Here is a 21966-nt window from a genome sequence, read left to right on the forward strand (position 1 = left end):
GTGGCTACATATGGGATGAATCCCCAAGTGGGGATAGGGGGGCAGTCTCTCCATGCCTTTTCTTCAGTCTCTGCTCCATTCTTTGTCCATGTATTTCCTCCCATGAGTATTTTGTTACCCTTCTAAGAAGGACTGAAGCATCCACATCCCAATGTAAGGGAATGCCAGGGCGTTGAGGTGGGAGTGGGTGGGTGGGAGTGGGAGCATCCTCATAGAAGCAGGGGGAGGGGGAGGGGGTTTGGTAGGGGGAGGAAAGGGGATAACATTTGAAATGTAAATACACAAAGTATCCATGGAATTTTTTTAAAAAGTGAAAAAACATAGAAGAATACACTGAATTTTCACTATGTCAAAAAATAAATTGGTAGGTTTTCTAAATAGATATTTTCTCCAATAGATGAAATAATTGAAATTTGCTGTATGTCAAACTCTGACATGTAAAAAAGGCAGTATAAAACTGATGTTCCATTCAAGCCAGTTTGCTGGTGGGCTTTAGGTGTTATGTTTCTTGCCTTGGTAAGGAACTCGAGTTGCATGATGCTATCATGTTTCCCTCAATGAAGATTAAAGTTCCAGGGTGCTCAATGAAAGCAGATTTTGGGTACCAATCCATGACCTGGTCAGAGAATATTACATCAGGTAGTTGAGAACCATGTTCTTCCTGTCCTCCCAGCCTGGGTCTTGACTCCAGTAAGCAGAAGGGGCCCCACAAAAAGTGGAGGATGTTCTTGACACTCTTCCAAGTGCCCTCTTTCTTGATGGCTGGAAGTTGCCCAAGGGTGACCCCCTCCAGGCCTGAGGTCAGATTGGACTGTCCCAGGATACATAACACAGCCTAACTCTTGTAGACCTGCATCTTTCTCCAACATTCAGGGGTAGCATCTGCTACAAGGTAGGACCTCCGAAGAGGAAGGACAAACCTAGCAACCTTGGAAACATTTATTTCAATCCCTATTCATGTCCCCCTTTGCAAGATACAAAGTAGCACCCAACAAATGTTAGCCCTAAAGCCACTGAGTAGCCTTCAGAAAACTGTCAGATGTGTCCACCTTAGTTGAAGCAAAAATGTGTTCACAGACAGATGGGACTGACTTAGCCCAGTCTTCACTTCACTGCTGGGCCTTCGTGTCAGGTCAATTTTAAGGAGGGGATCACCTAGGTTAATCCCAATTGAATGGGAGTATCCAACACGGTTCCCTCCCTGGCTGAGACAGTCCTTTTGACATTCTAGGTCTTTCTGCTGAATGTAATAGTTTCAAACTCCATTGTTAGGGTCTTTAAAGGGTGACGGAATTAAGAGTCAGATACTTTGATCATGTTAAAATGGTATCTCCTGTGTGGTGGTGACCGAATCTCTTTATTTGCTCCAATACAAAACAGTTAGAAAATAAATGAATAGATGTAGTTCAGATTTTAATTACGCCGCATCCTTCAACACATAAGCTGAAGGGTGTCACCTTGTTTTACTTATCCCATCTAACGACTTAGGATGGTAAATGTTATCCTGAGAGCCCATGCTGGTTCTTCTCACCCAAAACCCTGTGAATATTTTAATTAAAATGGTAGGAGGAGAAAGTAAGTCTATTAAACATTACTTCCACCAAAGCGTGTTTTACTGCAATGAGTGGCATTTAATATTCATAACTACTTCGCAGTAGTTGATACATTTAATTCATTTTTCAAAGGTAAGTTTTTTCATTGTAAAGATCATTTGTAACTTCATACATGTCTTCCAGTTTGTTGACCCTGTCACCTCCATAATACACAAACCCTGACCCCACGAGATTTTATGTATTTGAAGACATCTGGGCACGCTCTGGATGGTCCCTGCTGCTTTTCTTACCAAGTGTAGTTGGCTGGTAGTTAATGCTTTTACATATTCATGTGTGCTGTGCTGTCAGGCATTAAGAGTTCGAATTCATTTCATTATAAAAACAAGAGCCCCAAGAGCTAGACCTGATCACGGGCATGGCCTGAACTTGCAAAGTACATTAACTAGTCCACCTTCACCATTTCTGCTTCTCCAGGCGGGGTACTGATTCTAGATAGTCAGAAACTGTCTAGAGGGGTTCTTTGTCCTATTTGTGTACCCCACAGGAATGGAGCCAGGCTGATCCAGACCCACAGGATCATGTGCATCACAGCCTTCACAAATCCGACCAGAAACTAAGTGACACTCAAGTAAAAGATGGACCTGTTAATCATTTTTCTGGGCATTTCTGATTCAGGTCTGAGAAATCTGTGCAGTGGCTAGGGTTTTGTTTTGGTTTTTTTTTCTTTCTTTCTTTTCTTTCTCTCTCTCTCTTTCTTTTTTTTTTTTTTAGTGGTTTCCAGTATCAGATTGGAAAACACCCAAGTTACTCCCTCAAAGATTCAAGAGAGTCACTTCTTTTCTTACACCCAAGAACTGATGTGCACGCCCAGTCTACACAAAAGCCACCTTTCTCCAGCCTCTTCCCCATGTGTGGCATAGTGGGACCCTGAGCACAGAGACAGTCACTATTCCAGTAATGGGGTCATCAAGGGGTGATGGCTTAGCACATCTGCCTGTGGCATACAATGCTACCTGGCATGTGCACAAACGTCTAAATAGTTCAGCTATCAAAGGGATCTTATCTTACAGATCACACGTTTATGTTCCCTTGAAGCCAAAGCGAGTGAGGTCTGGGTAAGGTGGGAGCCACTAGCAGCTTTCTTCTGGCTACGATCCCATTACCTACTAATGGCATTCTGGTCCTCTGCTTCCTGTTCACCTGCAGGCAGGTAGGCATAGATGCAGCCGCATGGCTTCACAATTTATACACATAGGATGTTTCTGAAAGATTATAAAACTCTTCCCAACCTTCAAGACACAGCTCTTCTGATATAGCTGTCTGCTGAGAGGCTCAGCCAGAGCCTGACAAATACAGAGGTGAATGCTAGCAGCAAAACACTGAACTGAGAATAGGGTCCCCATTGGAGGAGTTAGAGAATGGATTGAAGGAGCTGAAGGGGTTTGCAACCCCATAAGAACAGCAATACCAACCAACCAGAGCTCCCAGGGACTAAACCACTACCTAAAGACATGGACAGACCCATGGCTCCAGCTGCATATATAGCAGAGGATGGCCTTGTTGGGCACCAATGAAAGAAGCCCTTGGTCCTGTCAAGGCTGGACTCTCCCCCCCCCCACTCAGTGTACGGCAATGTCAGGGTGGGGAGGCAGGAAGGAGTGGGTGTTTGGGTTGGTGAACACTCTCATAGAAGGAGGGGAGGCGATAGGTGGTTTATGGACAGGAAACCTGGAAAAGGGGATAACATTTGAAATGTAAATAAAAATTACCCAATTATAAAAAAAGACACAGCTCTTGGTCGTCATTTCATTTCATTCGAAATATTCGCTCTTTTAAAGCATTAATAATCATTGTTCACACCATTGTTGGGTGTGAATCCTTAGACGTTTTTCCTGTTCATCTAGGGGATAAGTGACATGGATTCCACTGTTTGGGGGATTTTGTTTTTAAGGACAATAGGTAAGAGCACGTGAGGATCCTATGTCTTACCTGAATTCAATTGTACTCAGGAAAAACGCCTAAATTATCGAAAAGAAAGCCAAGAGTCCTTCCTACTTTTTAATTGTTTAACTTTATTACTGTCGCACCATTTATACAATTACATATAATTTCAATGCATCCATTGTACATTTTTTTTATTTTTTGTTTTTTTTTTTTATTTTCCATTTTCCAATGGGTGGTGTGTTGGTGTCTGAGACACAGGTGGAAGAAACTGGAGCTGCAATGAAGGCAGACTTTTTTATTTTTCATTTCCACTGACCAATAAACAGAACTACAGGTGCACCCAACCACGGACATGCATTAACTCGTCATGAGAAATCTAGGTAGGCTAAGTATGATGAGAGAATGTTTGTCACTCCCAAAAATATCTGGAGAGGAAGAATGTAGGGTTGGCATTGAGATACAATGTGGACAAGCTAAGTGGGCTCCGTCTGAAAGTTGGCATTCATCCACAAACGTTAAAAAAATACCAAAATAAGAAAAGGCTGTAAATTAATAAGGAAACACAGAAAATACTGCTTTCATAAAGATCTGATTGCCTTGGCACTGGCCCTGTGGGCAGAATCAAACGCCTCCCTCCCCAGCTGCATCGCAGGAGAGACGCTGGGGTTTTTAAGGATGGAGCCTAGGGGACAGCGGTTCAGGTACAGATGATGTACTTTCAGACAATGATCTCTAAAATCCAGGACTGACTGGTCAAGTTGACTGAAGGTATATTAGATATTTCCCCACAAAAATACTATTTGGATTCTCCCCGCCCCCTCCCTCCCCTGATGGGACACATCCTCTTATTTTTTCTTTTCTTTTCTTTTTTATTTTTTTTAATCCCTTGGGCAATACATATCCTCACTTCCAATTTGAAACAAGTTAGTATAGGATAGAGAGACAGAGAGAGGACAGAGTGAGAGACAGAGAGAGCGTGAGACAGGTCGTTTGCGAGTGGCGTCGGTTCTGGCTAGGCTGTCCCGGTTACTCTTTGACGGCCACGCTTTGCTCGGAGCTGGCGACGGGTGCCTCGGCCTGGGGCTCGGCGGCAGGCGCGGCGGGCGCGGGGGCCTTGGCCGCGGAACTGGGCGCCTCGGAGGCCGCGGGCGTCTCCTTGGACGAGGGCGCGGGCTCCGCGCTGCTAGGTTTAGAGTCTGAAGCCGCCGGGGCCGCGTCGCTTTTCGCTTCGGGGCCGGCGGCGGGAGCCTCAGTCTTTTTGGCCTCGCCCTCCTCCTGGGGCGCGCCGTCGGCCGCGCCCGTGCTCTCTGCGCTCGCCTCGCCGGCCTTGGGGGCCTCGCCGCCCGCAGCGGGCCCGGGCGCGGCCGCCTCCTGCTCGGGCGCCGGCGCGGGCTCGGGCTGCTCCTCCGCGGCGCCCTCGCTCTTCTCGGGCTCGGCCTTGGGCGCCTCCTCCTTGGCCGCCGCCTTGTCGGCCTCCTTTTCCTCCGCCTTGGCCTCGCCGTCCGCCGCGTCCTTGGGCTTCTCCTCCGCGCTCTCCTTGACCTCGGTGGCGTCGGCGGCCGCCTGGGGTTCGCTCTCCTTCTGGGTCCCCTCCTCCTCGGTGCCCGCGCCTTCAGCCTTCTTGTCTTTGTCCTTGGCCTTCTCGTCGTTCACATTGTAGCCCTTCTTCTTCTTGCTCAGCTTGCCTCCCATCTTGGAGTTCTGCAAGGAAGCACAAGCGGAGACAAAGGAGAGTTAGGGTCAAAGATGGCAAACTGGAGGGAGGATTCCTGCAGAGCGAGGAGGACATCAAGGACCCCGGGCGACTGCACAGCGGGGTGCAGCCTGGACGGCGCAGGCAGTCTACATAATTAGAAGTAACACTTCGAAACAAAGAACAAATAAAGCTCCAGCTGCGAAGCCTGCAGGCCAAGCAAGAGGAAGAACAAGTAATGGTGATCAATGACCTGTCTGCAGCTGCCAATATTGAGGGCAGGTGGTTTGGTATTGGTTTCTTATTTGTCTACCTTCATGTATCTCAAGCATTCAGGCTTGAACACCGCAGCACAAAATGGCAGGGACAGCCATTTTAGGACCACAGTATAGCTGATTTTTAAAACAAACAAACAAACAAACAAAATCCCTGATGATTTATAAATTACTTTCTGGAGGAACTGTACAGCATACATCACAAATCTCTCATTCATTCTTTCTGGAAGCACGTTTTTATAGCGTCGGGTGCCAGTGAGAAATCACTGACATGTTGCTTCCTTCAGAAAATTTAATTGTTTTCTATTAATGTGAGATGGCAAAACTTTCAAAAGCTAACACATTCCACCGCCTCTCAGAGGAACAGGTGAGAAGAGAAACACTGGGCGGGTCTACAGGACAGAGTGGAAACTCCCGGTGAGCTCTCCTGGTTCTGCTCACTCTTGCACGGCCCTGAGCAGGCCTCTCCAAGCAGCTATTCCTCCTCCCCTCACTCTCACCTATTCAGATAAGAGGGGTAAAAAAAGCTTTTTCCTCACTACACCTCTTGTAATCATGATTCATGATAGTGAAATAACCCACACTGTTTGAAAGTCAGGTGTGGGAAAGAGTACTACTATTCTTCAGTCAAAATTCCTCTCACCATTCTATGCTAATTTCCCGTCTGGGTTACCTTTAAGAGTTGGAGGAGAAAAAAAAAAAAGAAACAAACACAAAGATGACTAAAATACTCTTCCTACTCTCAAGAAAGGTCTTTATTATGTCATGTAAGGATTGCTGTTCCACTCTTAAACGGGAAGAAGAAATGGCTTGGAATCCTAACCCACTTCAGACAACTCGTCCTATTTTTGGTAGGACGAAATACATGTGATGAAACCGCAATCAAAAACATTTTTACCACGAAGCAATAAATGAAAACATAAACTGACTAATAAGGCAAACTGTAATTTATAACACCTTCATCAAATTCTTAAGACACTTCATCAGTGGCTGATAATCACACACAACTTACAGCTCCGATTCTCCAGTTAAGTTCTGATGCATTGGGTGGAACTGGGAAATAGAAAACCTGACAGGTTACCTTTGGATCCTTCTCCCAGCTATATAACAGAAACCCATACACCAACCTAGAAATTACCGCCTGTGAAGGGAAGGGTAAATGTAGTCTCGCTGTGAACAAAAGAGTGGAGTGCTGGGTTCTGACACCCACGGTATGAAATCCTATATAGCAAACCCCAGAGATTTAAAGTCCTGTTGGTTTACAAACCTAAAATCTAAGTTACTAAAATTGGTTTCCTGAAGCACAATTAAAGCCACATTCTACTCTTTGTTTTAAGCCCCGCTGTGATTCTTTTCTTGGTAGAAATCGAACAGAAGAAATCAAGTTGTAAGAGAATGTGTCTCAATAATGACAATTTAAAAAAATAAAACACAGACACCCCCTGCTTCAGCTGATTTACCTGTGTGATATACAGCAGAGTTCTGGGAGGGGGTTTATGAAATGCACTAGACTACCAGGAAAGCAGTTATCTGGTTATTTCCCACGATAATAAGAGTGAACCCAGCACCCAGAGGGGTAAATTAAAATTACAAATTAAAATCTAAGGTGTCAGGAACAGCCCTAATCCTACACAGTTTACAGAAATTATTGAACCTTCTCCAGAGCATCATACAATGGCGTGCCAGTAGCCACCTCCTTTTACTCAGAGGAAAACTAACTAGCTGAGCTCATGAGCTGTCCAATAAAACAAAGGCCGACGCCCAAAAGAATGTGTTAGTACAAGAAACTCCACCTAGCAGAGGAAGGGAGAACTCTACACAGTAAGACGTTGGTCTGGCAATGGAGCTTCAAGCCCAGGAATGTTACCTTCCTGGATTTTGACGCAGGACTTCCTGGAATGGCCTGGAGCTGAGGACTGGAGAGGATACAGACTACAGAAAAAAACTTTGTAGCTACTCTTCTCTTTCTATTGGCTAGTGAAGTGCTTTTATCAGATCCTCAAGAAATGAGAGCCCCCAAGGAACATGGGAATGGAGTTGAATGAGTCCTCTCTTCCATAACATCTGTTTTGGAAGGAAATTATTTAATATAGAAAGTTGGAACAAGTGAGGTTTGTTGCTGTTGTTGTTTTAAGATACAGGGCTAGAGAGATGGCTTGACACCTTAGAGGTGCTTACTGCTTGTAGGGACTGCAATTGGACCTACAACCCAGTTCCCGAAATTCTAGCACTGGGAAGATAAGGATTGGGAGTGCCTTGAGCAAGATAGCTAGGCTAGCCTTATCAATCAGCTCTGGGGGGCATTGAGAGAACCTTCCTAGAAGAATACAGTGGAGAGTAACCCAGGAAGACTCAGGACATTTACCTTGTGCCGCCATACAAATGAGCAAACATCCGTGCACACATTTGCGAACGTGCCATACATCTACACACATGGGGAAGGTGGGGTGAGGGAAAAAACAGGTATCTCTAGTCAAAAGGTAATCTGTCTTGGAAGTCACTTAAGCCTAATCAGAAGTAGCACTCACAGGGCTAAGCTTGCCTGTGCGTTTCCTCACACATAGGATGTCTGCTAGCAATGAGTGGGACCAGGAAAAGCATGGGCAGATACTGAACTCATGGACTGGAGCTCTGTGTGCTCATAAGGTCAAACAGTAGAGTTCACCTCTATTATTACCTCTGTTACCTCTGTTCAGGAGGCTTTTGAGACCTGTCATTCCCAGTTAGTACTCTTTCTCTGCCTCCTGTTTTGGTTGAAAATGTCTGCCTACAGCCATGTTCCCTGCCATGATGGCCATTTACTCTAACCCTCTGGGAGCACAAGCCCCAAATGAAATGTTTTCTTTTATAAGCTGTCTTGGTCATATTGTATTATCACAGCACTAGAAAGGAACTAGACTACAGCCTTGGCAATTAATCCTCAGCCCTGTCTCTTGGGTCACTGGGCCTGGAAGTTGTCAATTTGGCTAGACTGGTGACGGAGTCCCAGGAGCCTCCTCTCTCCCCAGTACTGGAATTACAAACATACCACCATGCCTGGCCTTTACCTGGCTTCTGAGATGGAGTTCAGGTCTAAGTAACTGACCTAGTCATCTTCCCAGCCCCCTGTGTGACACGTCTAACACCATGTTTCTTGAACACCATCATGCCCAAAAGAAGGTACATAAACATCCTCCCAGCCAGATAGCTCAGGGACAGTGAGTTCATTTTCCCTAAAAGCTACTGGAAAATGTAATAAATATTCTAAAAATTATGCTTCAGTTCCTTCTCTAAATCAGGTACGAGGACTCTTGGAGTGGCAGGTATATCTTATAGGAAAAAAATATTTACAGCTAGTTTTAATTTCATAAGGAGAAATGTGGTCATTTGTCTTGTCACTACAGCAAACCTTAATGATAAGTTGGTTCTTGATCCTGAGAATTTCAATAGGGAAATTTTATAGCTACAAAAGAAAATGAATATTTGCATAAATATTTATCTTTTATGTTTACTCAAAGCGTTGGGAGATCAAAGGTGACAAATAGTTCAGAGCTTGTAATGAAGGCACTCTCATAGAGACAGTCTGAAATGTTTTTGTAAGCCTCTTTTGCTTTCTCTCCAGGAAGCTTGTCAGAAACCAGGAATATATATATTCCTTAGCTGTCCGAATTACATAAGTTGTGCTTATTTTGTGTACAGTCCTCAGGACGCAGCAGGTCCCAATCAGCTCTGCACCATTATCACAGAAGCCCAGAAAGCCACCCTGGGTCTCACAAACTACAGTATGATTTTGGTGCTGACATAATCCCCCTCATCCAGAACAAAGCTCAGCTCATATTTTCAATCTCAGAGTAAGCCAGTCTATCAGTATAGCCAATTAAATTAAATTTTACTTTTCCCACCTAGGAAAATAAAGGTAGAAAGGCCGATCTCAAAGAACATTTAAGGGAAAACATTAATTAGCTATAAACTTTTTCTTTAAGACTTGTGGCATTCAGTATGAAGTTGGCTAAAAGTTGACTGAATTGTTGAGAAATAATTACGAATCTAAGCAGAGCATCTCTCTTCTGGGTCTCAAACTCCCTGACCAGTAAAGGGATGATACTAAAAGTTTGCTCAGTCTTAGCATGGGAGGGGGCACATGAATGCTTATTGCACTATAGAAAATGCTATTGGGAATGAAAGTATAACATTAGTGCCCGTGATCACTAATCTAAGACCATCTTTCCCCCTTAAAAACTAGATTGACATCCACCTGGGTTATTATTGTGACGAAATGTCTCTGGCATGGGATCAATATTTCTGATGTTTGTTAAAAACTAGAAATAAGGAAATAGTCATTATAGACTATCAAAAAAAGTTAAAAACTTTATGAAACCCTGTCTAAATCTTTGCCAAGGAATAGAATGGTTTAGGGATCTCAACTACATTTCAAGGATATTTTAGCACAGTGCGTCAGCTTATGAGTCAGAATGGGACTTTGCTGAACACATCATAGATGAAGTCATAACTGTCAGAAAACGCAGGTTTCAACAGCTTCCCTGGCACAGAACTATCAACAGTGAGCACTCCAGTTATTTATAAGAGACAGCTGTGTCTGCTTGCACTGCTTGTGACTGTCCTCTACCACCATCCATGGTCCTGCCCAGCAGGATTCACCTCCTGCCAAGGGAAGGGACCTGCCACGGCATGTGTCCCTTCCGTTACATGCTGGCCATAGCCTTTGAAAACCAGCTTAAGTAGAAGGGTGGCTAATAAAATCCCACAAATTAACATGTTATTTCACTTAATTATGTGGAAATGTTAAGAAAAGGTGAGTAGGAAGAGGTTTGGGGTCCTAATTTCTGTAATATATGCACTTAATGAGCTCTCTCTCTCTCTGTCTCTCTGTCTCTGTCTCTCTCTCAAAAGAGGCAGTGACTGCTAACCTAATAGAAACAAAGAAATTTAAAACAAATTACAGAACCCACAGAGCTAAATTAAGAACAATTTTCTTTACCCACTCTACTTCCTATGAGAACCATATATATATATATATATATATATATATATATATATATATATATATATAGTATATAGTATATATGGTCAGTTTTCAATAATCTAAGAGGAACAAAGAAATCCATTTCCTGAATATAAAATACACTTGTAAAGAAAAAATAATAAGTCGACTCTCGTGAATGTAGGAAATATCATTCTACAGCCACATCCTCCACCATCTCTTCCAGAACTGTCCATAGAGCAGACATTGTGTGCAGAGCCTCAGGAACACATGATCCATGCAAATAGAGCCCTTCTGTTCTCTCAAGCTGCTTCACAGAACGCTAACTCTGCAAGCTTCCCCACATATAGAAGCATATTGTATCGTCCAGCAACTTCCTCCCGGGAAACCGCCAGTGGTGAATAGAATCACCTGGGTAGCACAGCAGATACCCTTCCTTGGTGCATCTCACAGCTCTTCCGGTCCTAACCACAGACTCCAGGAACAAGCAACCTGGAGAACCAGGGGACAATTTCATATATAACCAGGGTGACCTTCCCCAGGGGCAGCAGCGTGCGGATGGTGCTTGATGGCATCCTAAATTCTATGCAGAAAATAGGAAAAAAATCCCTCCAAAGAAACGAATGATAAGATAGTACAGCACAAATGTTTGCTGAGATCATTCTCTTTCCTTCCTTCCTTCCTTCCTTCCTTCCTTCCTTCCTTCCGTCCTTCCTTCCACAGGCCTAAGGCTTAACACACAAACATTATTCTCTCCAGTTGATACCTCTGACCTTGGAAGAAACTATCTTCTGTTTTGATTTTAACTGAGCTCAGAAGCCTGGGGAATTATTTTCTAAGGGAAAAATATTCAGTTCATTTCTAAATACCCATGGCCTCTCTAATAGACTCAAGAATTATGGAATTATCTAAGAAATGCTTATCCACTGATTTTCTTTTTAATGAAAAGATACTATTTTTATATTTACTAAAGTAGAAAAGTCACATCAAAGGACACATTACAATTTGACCAAGTCAGAAAAGAGCAACACTTTAGGACTGAGAAGGCAACTCAAGTGGTAGAGACTAAGTTTATTGTAGGACCCACAGTGTTGGGTGGTACATGCTGACAATCCCAGCACTCAGAGTTTAGAATCAGGCATGTTCACAGCCTGGGATGGAGAAGACCTTACTTAAGACAAAAATGCTTATTAAAAAGGTTTTAAAAGACAACATTTTGTGAGATTTTGTTGGGAATGTAAAGGCTAACGATCTTGAAGAGCAGTTGTGACTTTTAAAGCAACTGGCCTTGCTTTGAGAATAGCAAAGTCATGGTGACCTGAAGCATGGTTAGGCCACAGATCCTTTACTCTCATAAGAAAGTCAACAGCGGAGAAAGCCATCGGGAGAGCAGAGTGGGAAAGAGCTGCTCGTTTTGGGAGAAGCCAAGTCTCTAACCCTCCTGATACTATCTTTGGAGGATGCTCTGCTCCACACCCAGTCCACTCTCATATTTTTATCTTACAGACACTAACGTCACAGTCTTATCCTAAAGACATTTTCAGAAGAACCAGAGGAAAAGCATGCAGCAGCTCTCTCTCTCTCTCTCTCTCTCACACACACACACACACACACACACACACACACACACACGCACACACCACAAATATAAGAGTTTCACAGCTTTACAAACAAAAGACATACATACATACATACATACATACATACATACATACATACATACATACAATCATATAACAAGCGAGTCGTCATAGTCCCACATCCTATGATGGTGTCTGATCCACGTGTAGGCCACCATGGAACTTGTTCATGTGGTTTCCTGATAAAATGTGAGTTTCGTGGAGCTGTTGTGTCCATGTTGTTTCTCTGTTCTTTGAAGGAAAACACGTTTAGTGGTGTGCCTGAGGGTCAATGGAGAATGGGAGAACTCTGGATTAAATCAAGCAGTGAGGAGGAGAAATGGGAGCTGTGTTGATTTTGACAAGCCTTCAGCCCTTTGAGAAAGATCTAAACAATGCTACTGGATGAAGCTTCCTCGAAGGCCCTTAGACTGACTTGAGACATCCCAATGGACCTCAGCTTGGCAGTGTGCAAACCGACGGCACTTACATGTAGATGTCTTCAGAAGTTTGGATGCTTGACATGTGGGTGAGCACGATTTGCAATCACCCCATGTTCACTTTAGCAGAGTTTCCTCGGTCCTATTTCCACAGCGCCAGGCTACCCAGTTATTTGAGTAACTGAAGAACAGAATTCCCAGTAGGAGCACAGCTCCTCTTCAGAAAATGCCCGAGTGCACGAGGAGGCAAATTCAGGGCATTAACTAACATTTGCCACAATGTACCCAACTCTTTCTCACCAGCATGCTTTATATTAATACTACTCCATTGGTGAATACAGCTTTGTGACTTAATAAAGCTTGTTGACATCCATTAGTCACCATACATTAACAGCACGAAGACAAGAAAATGGCTTCAAACTCCTGTGTGTGATCCACAGACTAGTATGTATGCCTATTACTTCACGGGCTATCTCTATTTGTGTCTTTGCACTAATAACATCTAAGCACTTCTTACATAACAAGCTGCCAAATACTGCAAAGCTCCTATTTTGAAAATGCAAATTTGGATTAGTTAGCCACTTTATCTCGAATCAGCAGAATAGAGTTCTTAAGTTTGGTAGCAAACATTTTTAGGCAGACGACTCCATATCTGCAGTAAAACCCAATGAGAATATCCAACAGCCTGTTCAGAGAGACTAGAGTGTTATTTCTGGATTGATTTCAACTTTATCTTGTGGTACATACAAGAAGTAATCTTCTGATTGTGTTTCTATTTTATAATCAGAAGAAAATATGTCTGCCATGGGAGGATGCTAGGCACCAACCCTTTCTTGATGAAGTTCCGTACATGGCTATGATATGATAACTACATCCTTGGACAAGAAACTGTCAGCCCTGTTAACTCAGAGCTGCAAAGCTAAGCAGTTTTAGATACCAGAAAACCAACTACTGGCATTTTTGAAAGCAATATAAAGTTACAATTAGCCCATGAATTACATCCGCTGACACATTTATCACTGGACAAGTTGGACTTATAACCACTCAGAATAGAAGAATCTAAGCTATTTGTCAAAGCTGGTTGGGACTGGGTGTGGTAGTATATGCACATCTATAATTCCTACACTGGAGCAGCTGAGGCAGGAGGATTGAAAGTTCAAGAACAATCTAGGCTACACAATAAGGATTTCTCTTACAAACCACACACACACCCACACCCACACCCACACCCACACCCACACCCACACCCACACCCACACCCACACCCACACACACACCCACACCCACACACACACCCACACACACACACACACACGCTGAAACATGCTGAGAGGGAGTTTCCCCTTACCTTAAAGAAAATAGTTAACAGAGAAGAAAGAAGCAAAGGGAGTTTTTAATTAGTATAAATAGAAGAAAGTGTCTAAAATAGTTTGTCAGGCCTACTAATTTCTATTTGGAATAAATGATTGGTTCCTTTACTCTAAATGGTCAAAATTTTTATTCTAGAAGAAGGGAACGAGGTAAAGACAATGCAGCCTCTGTATCTGGGGGACTCTTAGTATAGTACCTGTTCCAGCACAGTGATTTCAGGTTTCTTCAATGCCTGGTGATAATCTCCATTATTAAACTTACTGCTTGTCACTGTCTGGTTCAGTCAAAGCTTTTATTCAGCGATTCTAACATCACTACTCTTGAAGGATGGCAATGTTCTCCATGGAGAGAGAACGGCATTAAGAGTTGTCAACCCAGCTTAAATTCCCAAGGCAAACCTTTAAAATATCATGAGTAAAAATTGAGAGAAAGCATTTTTAAGACAATATTTTCCCTTGTCACAATAACATGGGCCTAGTATTATGAAAACATATTTGAAGGCATTATTGGGAAGGAAAGAAGGGAGGGAGGGAGGGAGGGAGGGAGGGAGGGAGGGAGGGAGGGAGGGAGGGGGAAGGAGGAAAGAAAAGGATAAACGATGTACCTCCACATGCAAATGAACACACTCATGCTTCTATAACATATCTCTGGGGGGAGGGGCACACAGCATGCAGAGGGCAGAAGAACCTAATGAAATTTATGATCAAAATTCATTCTAGAAATATATATATTGATCAGAGTGAGGAAGGGACTTTGTTTGAAGTCTATGAGTGCAAAACCTGATAGACAGTAAACAGAAGGGAGTGAATACAATATGGGGTGGGGGGCGACATATATAAAAAAAACCCTAAGTGTGAAAAATGAGATGACAGTTGAGGTCAGAGGAGTGAGGAAAGTTTATTGATTAAGTAGAAACATCAAAATTAATTACATGTGTGACTTATTCTCCCTAAGATAATTCCAATGGTTGATCTCTGTGTACTTCGACAAATTAACTGTCCTACAAGGAAGAACTTATTACAAATCCCACTTCCAATGAGAAAATTGAGGATGATAGGAGGTAAATAACTCACCCTCAGCCAACAAACAACTAAAGTTTGTGAAGCTGAGACTTGGCTCACCAACCAAAGGAAAAGCACCCTGGAAGGACAGTGTGGTTCCTTCAGCATAGAGCGAATGAAGTAGCCTTGAAGGATAAAAAAGCTTTCAACTGGGAAACCGCGGAAAAAATGCAAAGTGTTAGCATCCCTGGCAACAAACAGGAAGTGCTCCTTAAAAGCTATCAGAATGTCCTTTAACACTCATGAAATAGCTAAAGACAGTCTTTTCCAAGGAATGAGAAACTATGGACCAGAAAAATACAAGTTGCCTCATGAAAAAAAAGTATCTAGGTTGCCACAGAATAGTCAACTGTGTCAACAGTTAGAAAAATAAAAGGCATAGATAGATAACTCAAGTATCAAGAAGAGAGTTTTAGGAAGTATCTCTGTGAAGTCATAAGGTACTTTAAGAAAGACAAGGACAGATTATACAAGTTGACCAAGTCAGGGATCTGTGGACTGCTGCCCCCTCCATGACCTTGCTATGGGGGCGGCAGGGGTGTGTGTGTGTTTGAGAGGATGGGGTGGGATGGATGCCTCTTGGGAAGGCCCAAATAATATCTGAGGGGCTTGTAAGGACCTCACCTCAGTCACACCAAGAGTCTGGACAGAGTGATTCCAGGAATCCAGAGCATTGGCAAGGCCAATTTCTTTATTGCAACAGATATTTGGAAGGAATGAAATGAATGTGCATGGGATGTGGGATGAGGCAAAGAACAAAGAAACTAGAACAGAAAGACGAAGAGGTCTTCACGGAGGAAGGTTCTAGAAGATTCAAGATGTACGTCAAAACTATGCTTGTTAAAGACAGACTTGCTACTCAGAAGAGGAAGAGAAGTGTATCCAGATGAATGTGGTGAAATATGAACTATTCCAAGCAAAATGATTCTTCATAAGGTCTCTGAATAGTATTGTTGACTGACAAGTCAACGCACACATACACACACGGGGGGCAGGGGGAGGGAGAGGCATGCATGCAGAGGGACCTGGGGGAATTAGCATGATTAAAATTCATTCTAGATGTGTTTACTATCATTAGCTTACAAGGTATTAATTGAGCTATAACTTTATTATAAGTTGAGGAGTTTGTATAATGTCAGCTATCTATGTTATCTACTTATGTCTGTATGTTTGTATGTATGTATGTATGTATCTATTTATCTATTTATCCATCTATCATCTATCTATCTATCTATCTATCTATCTATCTATCTATCTATCTATCCCTATTTTCTGAAGGGAAATGAAGAAGTAGATGGAAAGGGAGGGGAAATGGGGGAGGAAAACTGGAAGGTGTGTGGGAAGGGGGAACTGTGGTTGAAATGTATTGTATGAGAATTAAATAAATGAAAACAAAAAAAAAAAAATTCATTCTAGAAACATACAATCCTCAGAGTGGGGGAGGAGGTTTATTTGAAGCAGGTGAGTCTAAAGCATGATGGACAGTAAGCAGTAAGCCTTCAGAGTTTTAGGTTTTCATTTAGCCAGTTGTCTATCCTCTTTGGCTCCTTCATATTCCACACAGAATTGATTAAGTACTGGGAGCAAAGGGGCAGGCATTTATTTCACTAGCTGAAAGTTTGCACGACTGATCTAGTGACCATTACACTTGAAGAGGTCTTATTGTGACACAGTGGGCCACATAGCAGTAAACAGACTCTTGGCATTCCCCCTGGTTTCATGGGCTTCTGAGACAGAGGCACTATGTAAGAATTCAAGTGTATATTCCCAACCAGTACCAAAAGGGCCTTGAGTCATTCGAACCCCCTTATTGTCCTAAGAATCTAGACAAACTTCATCAGTAGTCATTTGATTGCTCCGTTCTTTTATACTGTGGGGAAAGTTCTAGCCATCAAAAGGACCTGTGTGATGACCTAAAGCTTCCCTTCAATATTTATTCAAATATATCTGATGTCTGTAGAACAAAGGTTTTTGCTTTGTGTTTGCTTTACGGGCGTTACTGTTCAATGGGAGCTTGATAAAGGCTATAAAGTCACTGTACACAGGAACATGAAACTCTGGCCAGAAAATTCTAAGGTGGAAAAGAATCAATACAGCGACGTTTACAGACTAAACTCTGTAAATCCTCCTGTCACACAGCGGTAGAGAATTAAGTGTGCTAAGCTGGCTCCACTTGAGATTTCCATTCCAGTAAATGAAACATGACGAAGTCCCCTGGCAGCAAACTGTCACTGTGATCCACAGTACCATTAACAGTAAGAATACAGACAATCTACAAACCATAATGCCATGATTTTTCCACTTTCAGTAACTGCGTGCACAATAGACAGGTCAGTTTTCAAGCTCTACCTCCTCTAACTGATCCTACAAGGCTTTACCCATAAGAGACTGAGCTGATAATTGTGTTGTTGCTATGAACCTGACAGGTGAGGGTTCCCATCGAAGGTTGCCTGGCTGCTGACATTATGCAGAAACACCCCCACCCCATATATCCTGCCACAAGTGGCAAGCATTCTCAGAACTCGTGAATTATGCATTTTCATGCACCATGGATTTGCTTTTAGAGTCCATCATGGCCTCTCATTGTTATTTATTTGCACTTACCGGGTGGTCCTTTCAAAGGCACTGGCTGCAGAATCCTCACACAGGATTCTCCGTGAATCACCTGCGCCTTCCAGTCAATAGAGTAAGTGAACCGCAACCAACTACCTCAGGAAATGGAAGCTGCTGAGATCATTTCTAAGCCACATTTCCCTTCCAATGACTCAGGAAGGCAATACACGTCTTATTACCACAACTAATTTAGGACTCTCAAAGAGAACCCAAAATAAAGTATGGGGGAAAATAACTGATAGCAGCTGAGGTATTTTTGCTGTTTATTTGTGGACCAGACAGGGCGCGATGGGCTTCGAGCCATGACAGTTTCTCTTACTTGTAGCTGCCTGACAAAGAAAGGAGGTCCACTGAAACTAGGAATAGCTACAACTTATTTTCAGTCATTCCTAACCCCAAATATAAACAGATGAGTCACACATTTTATGACTGCCTAAACTTGCAATATGTTTTTATTTTAATGTATCCTTTTTTTTCCTCCAATCAACAAGTATAGTATGTCCAGCCTTAAAACCACTTTTAATTTTAATCGCTGCCACGAAGAACAAAACAACACAGAAAAACATTCTAGAATCCTTTACACCTATCCTTAGTTAACTAAACATAGGATGTGCTTTTCCTTGATGTCTTGCTTAACACAAAGAAATGCTCAATGAGCGTTTCCTAAGTTAATAAAGGAATGAAAAGGCCACTAGGCAAATAGTACATAGATCTACAGCTAGGAAACTGATGCAAAGCCGAGTTCAGATGGCACAGTGTGACATCAGTGACATCATGGGGTTCCTCCTGACCTGGATATGCCACCCCAGGATTTCTCCCTCAGTGAGCTATTCTTCACATTTTCGCCTTCTTCAAGCCTGAGCCTCCACGCTACCCAATGAGACACCACTCAAGGAAGAAATGCCCCTGCATGCTGTGAGATTTCAACAGAAGTGACGATATTGCTTCTCACCCAGGAAACCCAGAGAGAGATCCTTTGGTTCCAAGCACAACACATATTTGACACCCAGTACCACTTTCTGAGTGGATGAATGGGGCTTGTTTCTAACCTGAATTCAATACAACTTAGAGCACCCCCTTCAACCTCTCTTGCTTTGCCAACCACTTCAACACAGTGTCCAACAGTGCTAAGACTGGCGTATACCACAATCATCGAAGAGCCTGGAAGAGCAAAGGGTGGTGGTGGCATCACAGAAACTTCTCAGGAGATTAACTGGATGGCCTAGACTGGCTCCTAAGAACCTATTCCTTCATCAGTATACCATATAGAAACCTAGGACATGGGCAAGGGTACACACTGAACAGTCCATTTGTGAGGTGTAAGAGGCCTAAGACTTTTGTGTCAACTCTACTTCGGAACCATGAAAAGAGAACTAGTAAGATTGCTGGGGGGCCATAAAGGAAATTAAAAGTAAATTCTGAAAAATAGAAAGCCAGGAAACCTAGCCTTGTCTAAGCTGGAAATGATGAGGTGACATGGAACATAGTGAGTGGTCTTGGTCCCAGTGAGACATCATCAGTTCACAGGACATATTTACTGCCTTCGAGTTCTTTCCGGCAAGCAGAGCCACACATTACTAATCCAAACCTTCTCCAGCAGCCAGCCCTCCCATCCCCCACTCACCTCTGCTGCTCTCTTGCCAACTCCTCAGTGAGTGCCAAAGAGGGAACAAGCAGCCTTTGCTGAGAAATGCTCCAACAAGGGGGCAGAGAAACCCCTGCTTCAGAACTCAGGCAGGCTCCTGTCCACCCCCACCTCCGGCAACTTTGTCCTTAATTGAGGTGGAGAACGTGGAACAGGTGCTCTTTGGTTTTGAATGCCCTCTCATTGCATAAGGGAAGGCTTTGGTTGTTCAAGATTTGCAGCCTAGGCTATGAGACAACACCGCTCTCAGAGGCAACCACTTTATGTAATTAGAGTTCTTGTTTCAGAAAGCGGGTTTTTCTCTTTGGGTTCAAATAGAACCTTAATGGCTTGAACTCTGACCCAGTATACTTGGTAGAGAGAAAAAAAAGGCATGTGGGGTTTGACATCAGCAGGTCTCGATGAGGACCTGGGGCAGAGAAGTCAGCCTCTGCAAAGCCAAGCTTGCCGGAGGAAGAGAAGGGTCAGCAGGTCGTTTTTACAGTATCTGCAGGAAAGGGAATGAAATCAGCTCCTGAGGCACACAGTAGGTCTTACTGCATTTTTGTTTACATTCTCCTACCGGAAACAAAGTCTCTGCTGTACTTATATGTAACAGAGTCTACCTGAAATGCAGGTTACCCTGAAAACCTGGAAGAAAATAGCAATCAGACAATCACCGCATTCACTGTAGAGAAACTAGAGAACGTTGACTCAATTATAATAAAATAATCAGCTTCCTCAATGCTCCGATCCTAGGTCAGACACTGCAAAATGCACAGTCTACTGTATACACTAGGATTCTAGGAGCAGGTAATGTAAATAAATCTTACAATGATAAAAACAGACAGTGCACACCAGTAAAGGATGGATAAAACCCAGAACTCCAAATGGCTGAGTCCAGCACACTTAGGAAAATGCCCCCAGGGAACTAGCAAGAGCAGAGATTCCATTTAATGCACCCTCAGAAGACAGTGTGCTTTCCAAACGATCTCCATCTTTCTTACTTCAGGCTAGATTAGGAGGCCGTGGCAAAGAGCACGAAATAAACACTGTGTTCTCCCCTCCTCAGTCCACCTGCTGGAGGTTCAGTAGCAGTTTTCAAATTGAACTGCTTTTCCACAGAATGTTTTATCTTCCATCCAAGGGTATAAAGCACAATGTTTGAAAAGAACTACCAGAAATCTATCATCAACCTCACACAGAATCCAGGACAAATCTTAGGTATGGCCGTTTTGTTCTTACAGCTCTAGTGAAAGCAAGTGAAGAAACTGAGCTTAGAGGCCACATGTATGCCATGATGGTGTTCATTCAACCTCGGATCCTAAATGTCAACGTAACATGGACTTGCCACAGTCATGACACTAACTGTTCAGGTTGAATCAACTTCCCAGGGTTGGTTATTGTGATTACAGTATAAATGTCTTGAACTGCACCTCTTGGCTCTATACCTTGGTCTTCATAAAAATATGTAATAATAATACATGTGTCCAATGAGAATGCCTAGCATGCTCAAGTCCACCTACTGACTTGTTTCAGAAATGATACAAACTTCTTGGCTCTGTGCTACACACCTGTTACCCACAGGAAAACAAGATCAACTCTTGACTTCCCCCTAGACACTTACTGCCCATGTCACAGAAAAACTGCCTTTGGAAAGGGCCGAAGGGAACACAGCAAATGTCAGCCTGAGGGTTAAAGTGAGGTAAAAGCTGCTGAAGCAGTTTTAACAAATCAACTACAGTAGAAAATCGAAGTACTTACTAGAGTAGAAAGATGCATAGTGAAGGTTTCTTCATGCTCTCTTTAAAAATGTGAGACACGGACCAAGGTGTGAGCTGCTAAGAAATGGGGTCCAGCAGGGTAAGGTGGAAAGTATGCAGACACCAAGGTAGAAATAATCAATGTCTGATGCCAGCAACAGTGCATGTGCAGATTCATTTGATCAGGCATACATTTTTTTTCTTAGAGTTGGAAAAACGAGGCTCCTAGCCTAGGCACTCAACCATGTGCCCTACATGTGGCTAAGGCACACAACCAGGCTCGCACAGTTACAACTTCCTCTTCTTATTGTACTGCCATGGGCGGTGGGATACAAATTAAACTTCCTCATTGACAAACAGTCAACACAGAGAGCAGCCACAGATGACACCAGGACCAGCGATCTCATACACCTCTCAGATATTGAGGTAAGCGTAGATTCGAGCATGAAAGGAAGTACTAATCTATGACTCATACGCCTGTTTTAAGGGGGAAAACCCTAGCAAACCTCATGTAGAATTAAGTGGGTAGAATGTTTTACTGTGTCATTAACATGAGGCAAGAGGACCTGAAATAGATCTGGTTGAACTACATCCCTTAGAACAGAAGCCCCAATTCTTTGTGATCCAGAACCTGTACCTCACATCTCTATACACACAGGATCTTCTCTACAAAACGACTTAGCTTCTTCCCCTCAAAAACCCATGGATCAAAGACTCAAATATAGTTAAGTGTGGAATTTCTGTTTGACTTTGTTACATATGAATACAACAGAGACTCTTTGGGTTAAAAGGATCTAAACAAAAATTGATTGAAGATCTACTGTGTGTGCTCAAGAGCTCATGTCCTTCCCATTCCTGCAGACGATCTATCTTGAAGGTTCTCTTTAGATGTTTTGGAAATGGATGCAACAACATCGCTGCTTAGAATATATTATTACAAAAAGCAGGAGCGGGAAGACAAAATCTACATCTTCAATGAGCTGAAACAACCAAGAAGAAGCAAATGGTAAACTGAAACTACCCAAGATC

The 21966-nt window shown here is 43.0% G+C and overlaps 1 protein-coding gene across 1 annotated transcript in view; it reads right to left on the minus strand.

Moving 5' to 3' along the window:
- Positions 1–4377: 4377 nt before the first annotated feature.
- The window catches only part of Basp1 (brain abundant, membrane attached signal protein 1), a 48126-nt gene continuing 30537 nt past the window's right edge, over positions 4378–21966 (minus strand). The window contains 1 exon segment of the mRNA NM_022300.2: positions 4378–5198. Coding sequence (NP_071636.2) covers positions 4524–5189 — 666 coding nt within the window. The 5' untranslated portion in view covers positions 5190–5198 and the 3' untranslated portion in view covers positions 4378–4523.

The sequence above is a fragment of the Rattus norvegicus genome, chromosome 2, assembly GCF_021556685.1.
Source record: "Rattus norvegicus strain SHRSP/BbbUtx chromosome 2, alternate assembly SHRSP_T2T, whole genome shotgun sequence".
Taxonomy (NCBI): domain Eukaryota; kingdom Metazoa; phylum Chordata; class Mammalia; order Rodentia; family Muridae; genus Rattus; species Rattus norvegicus.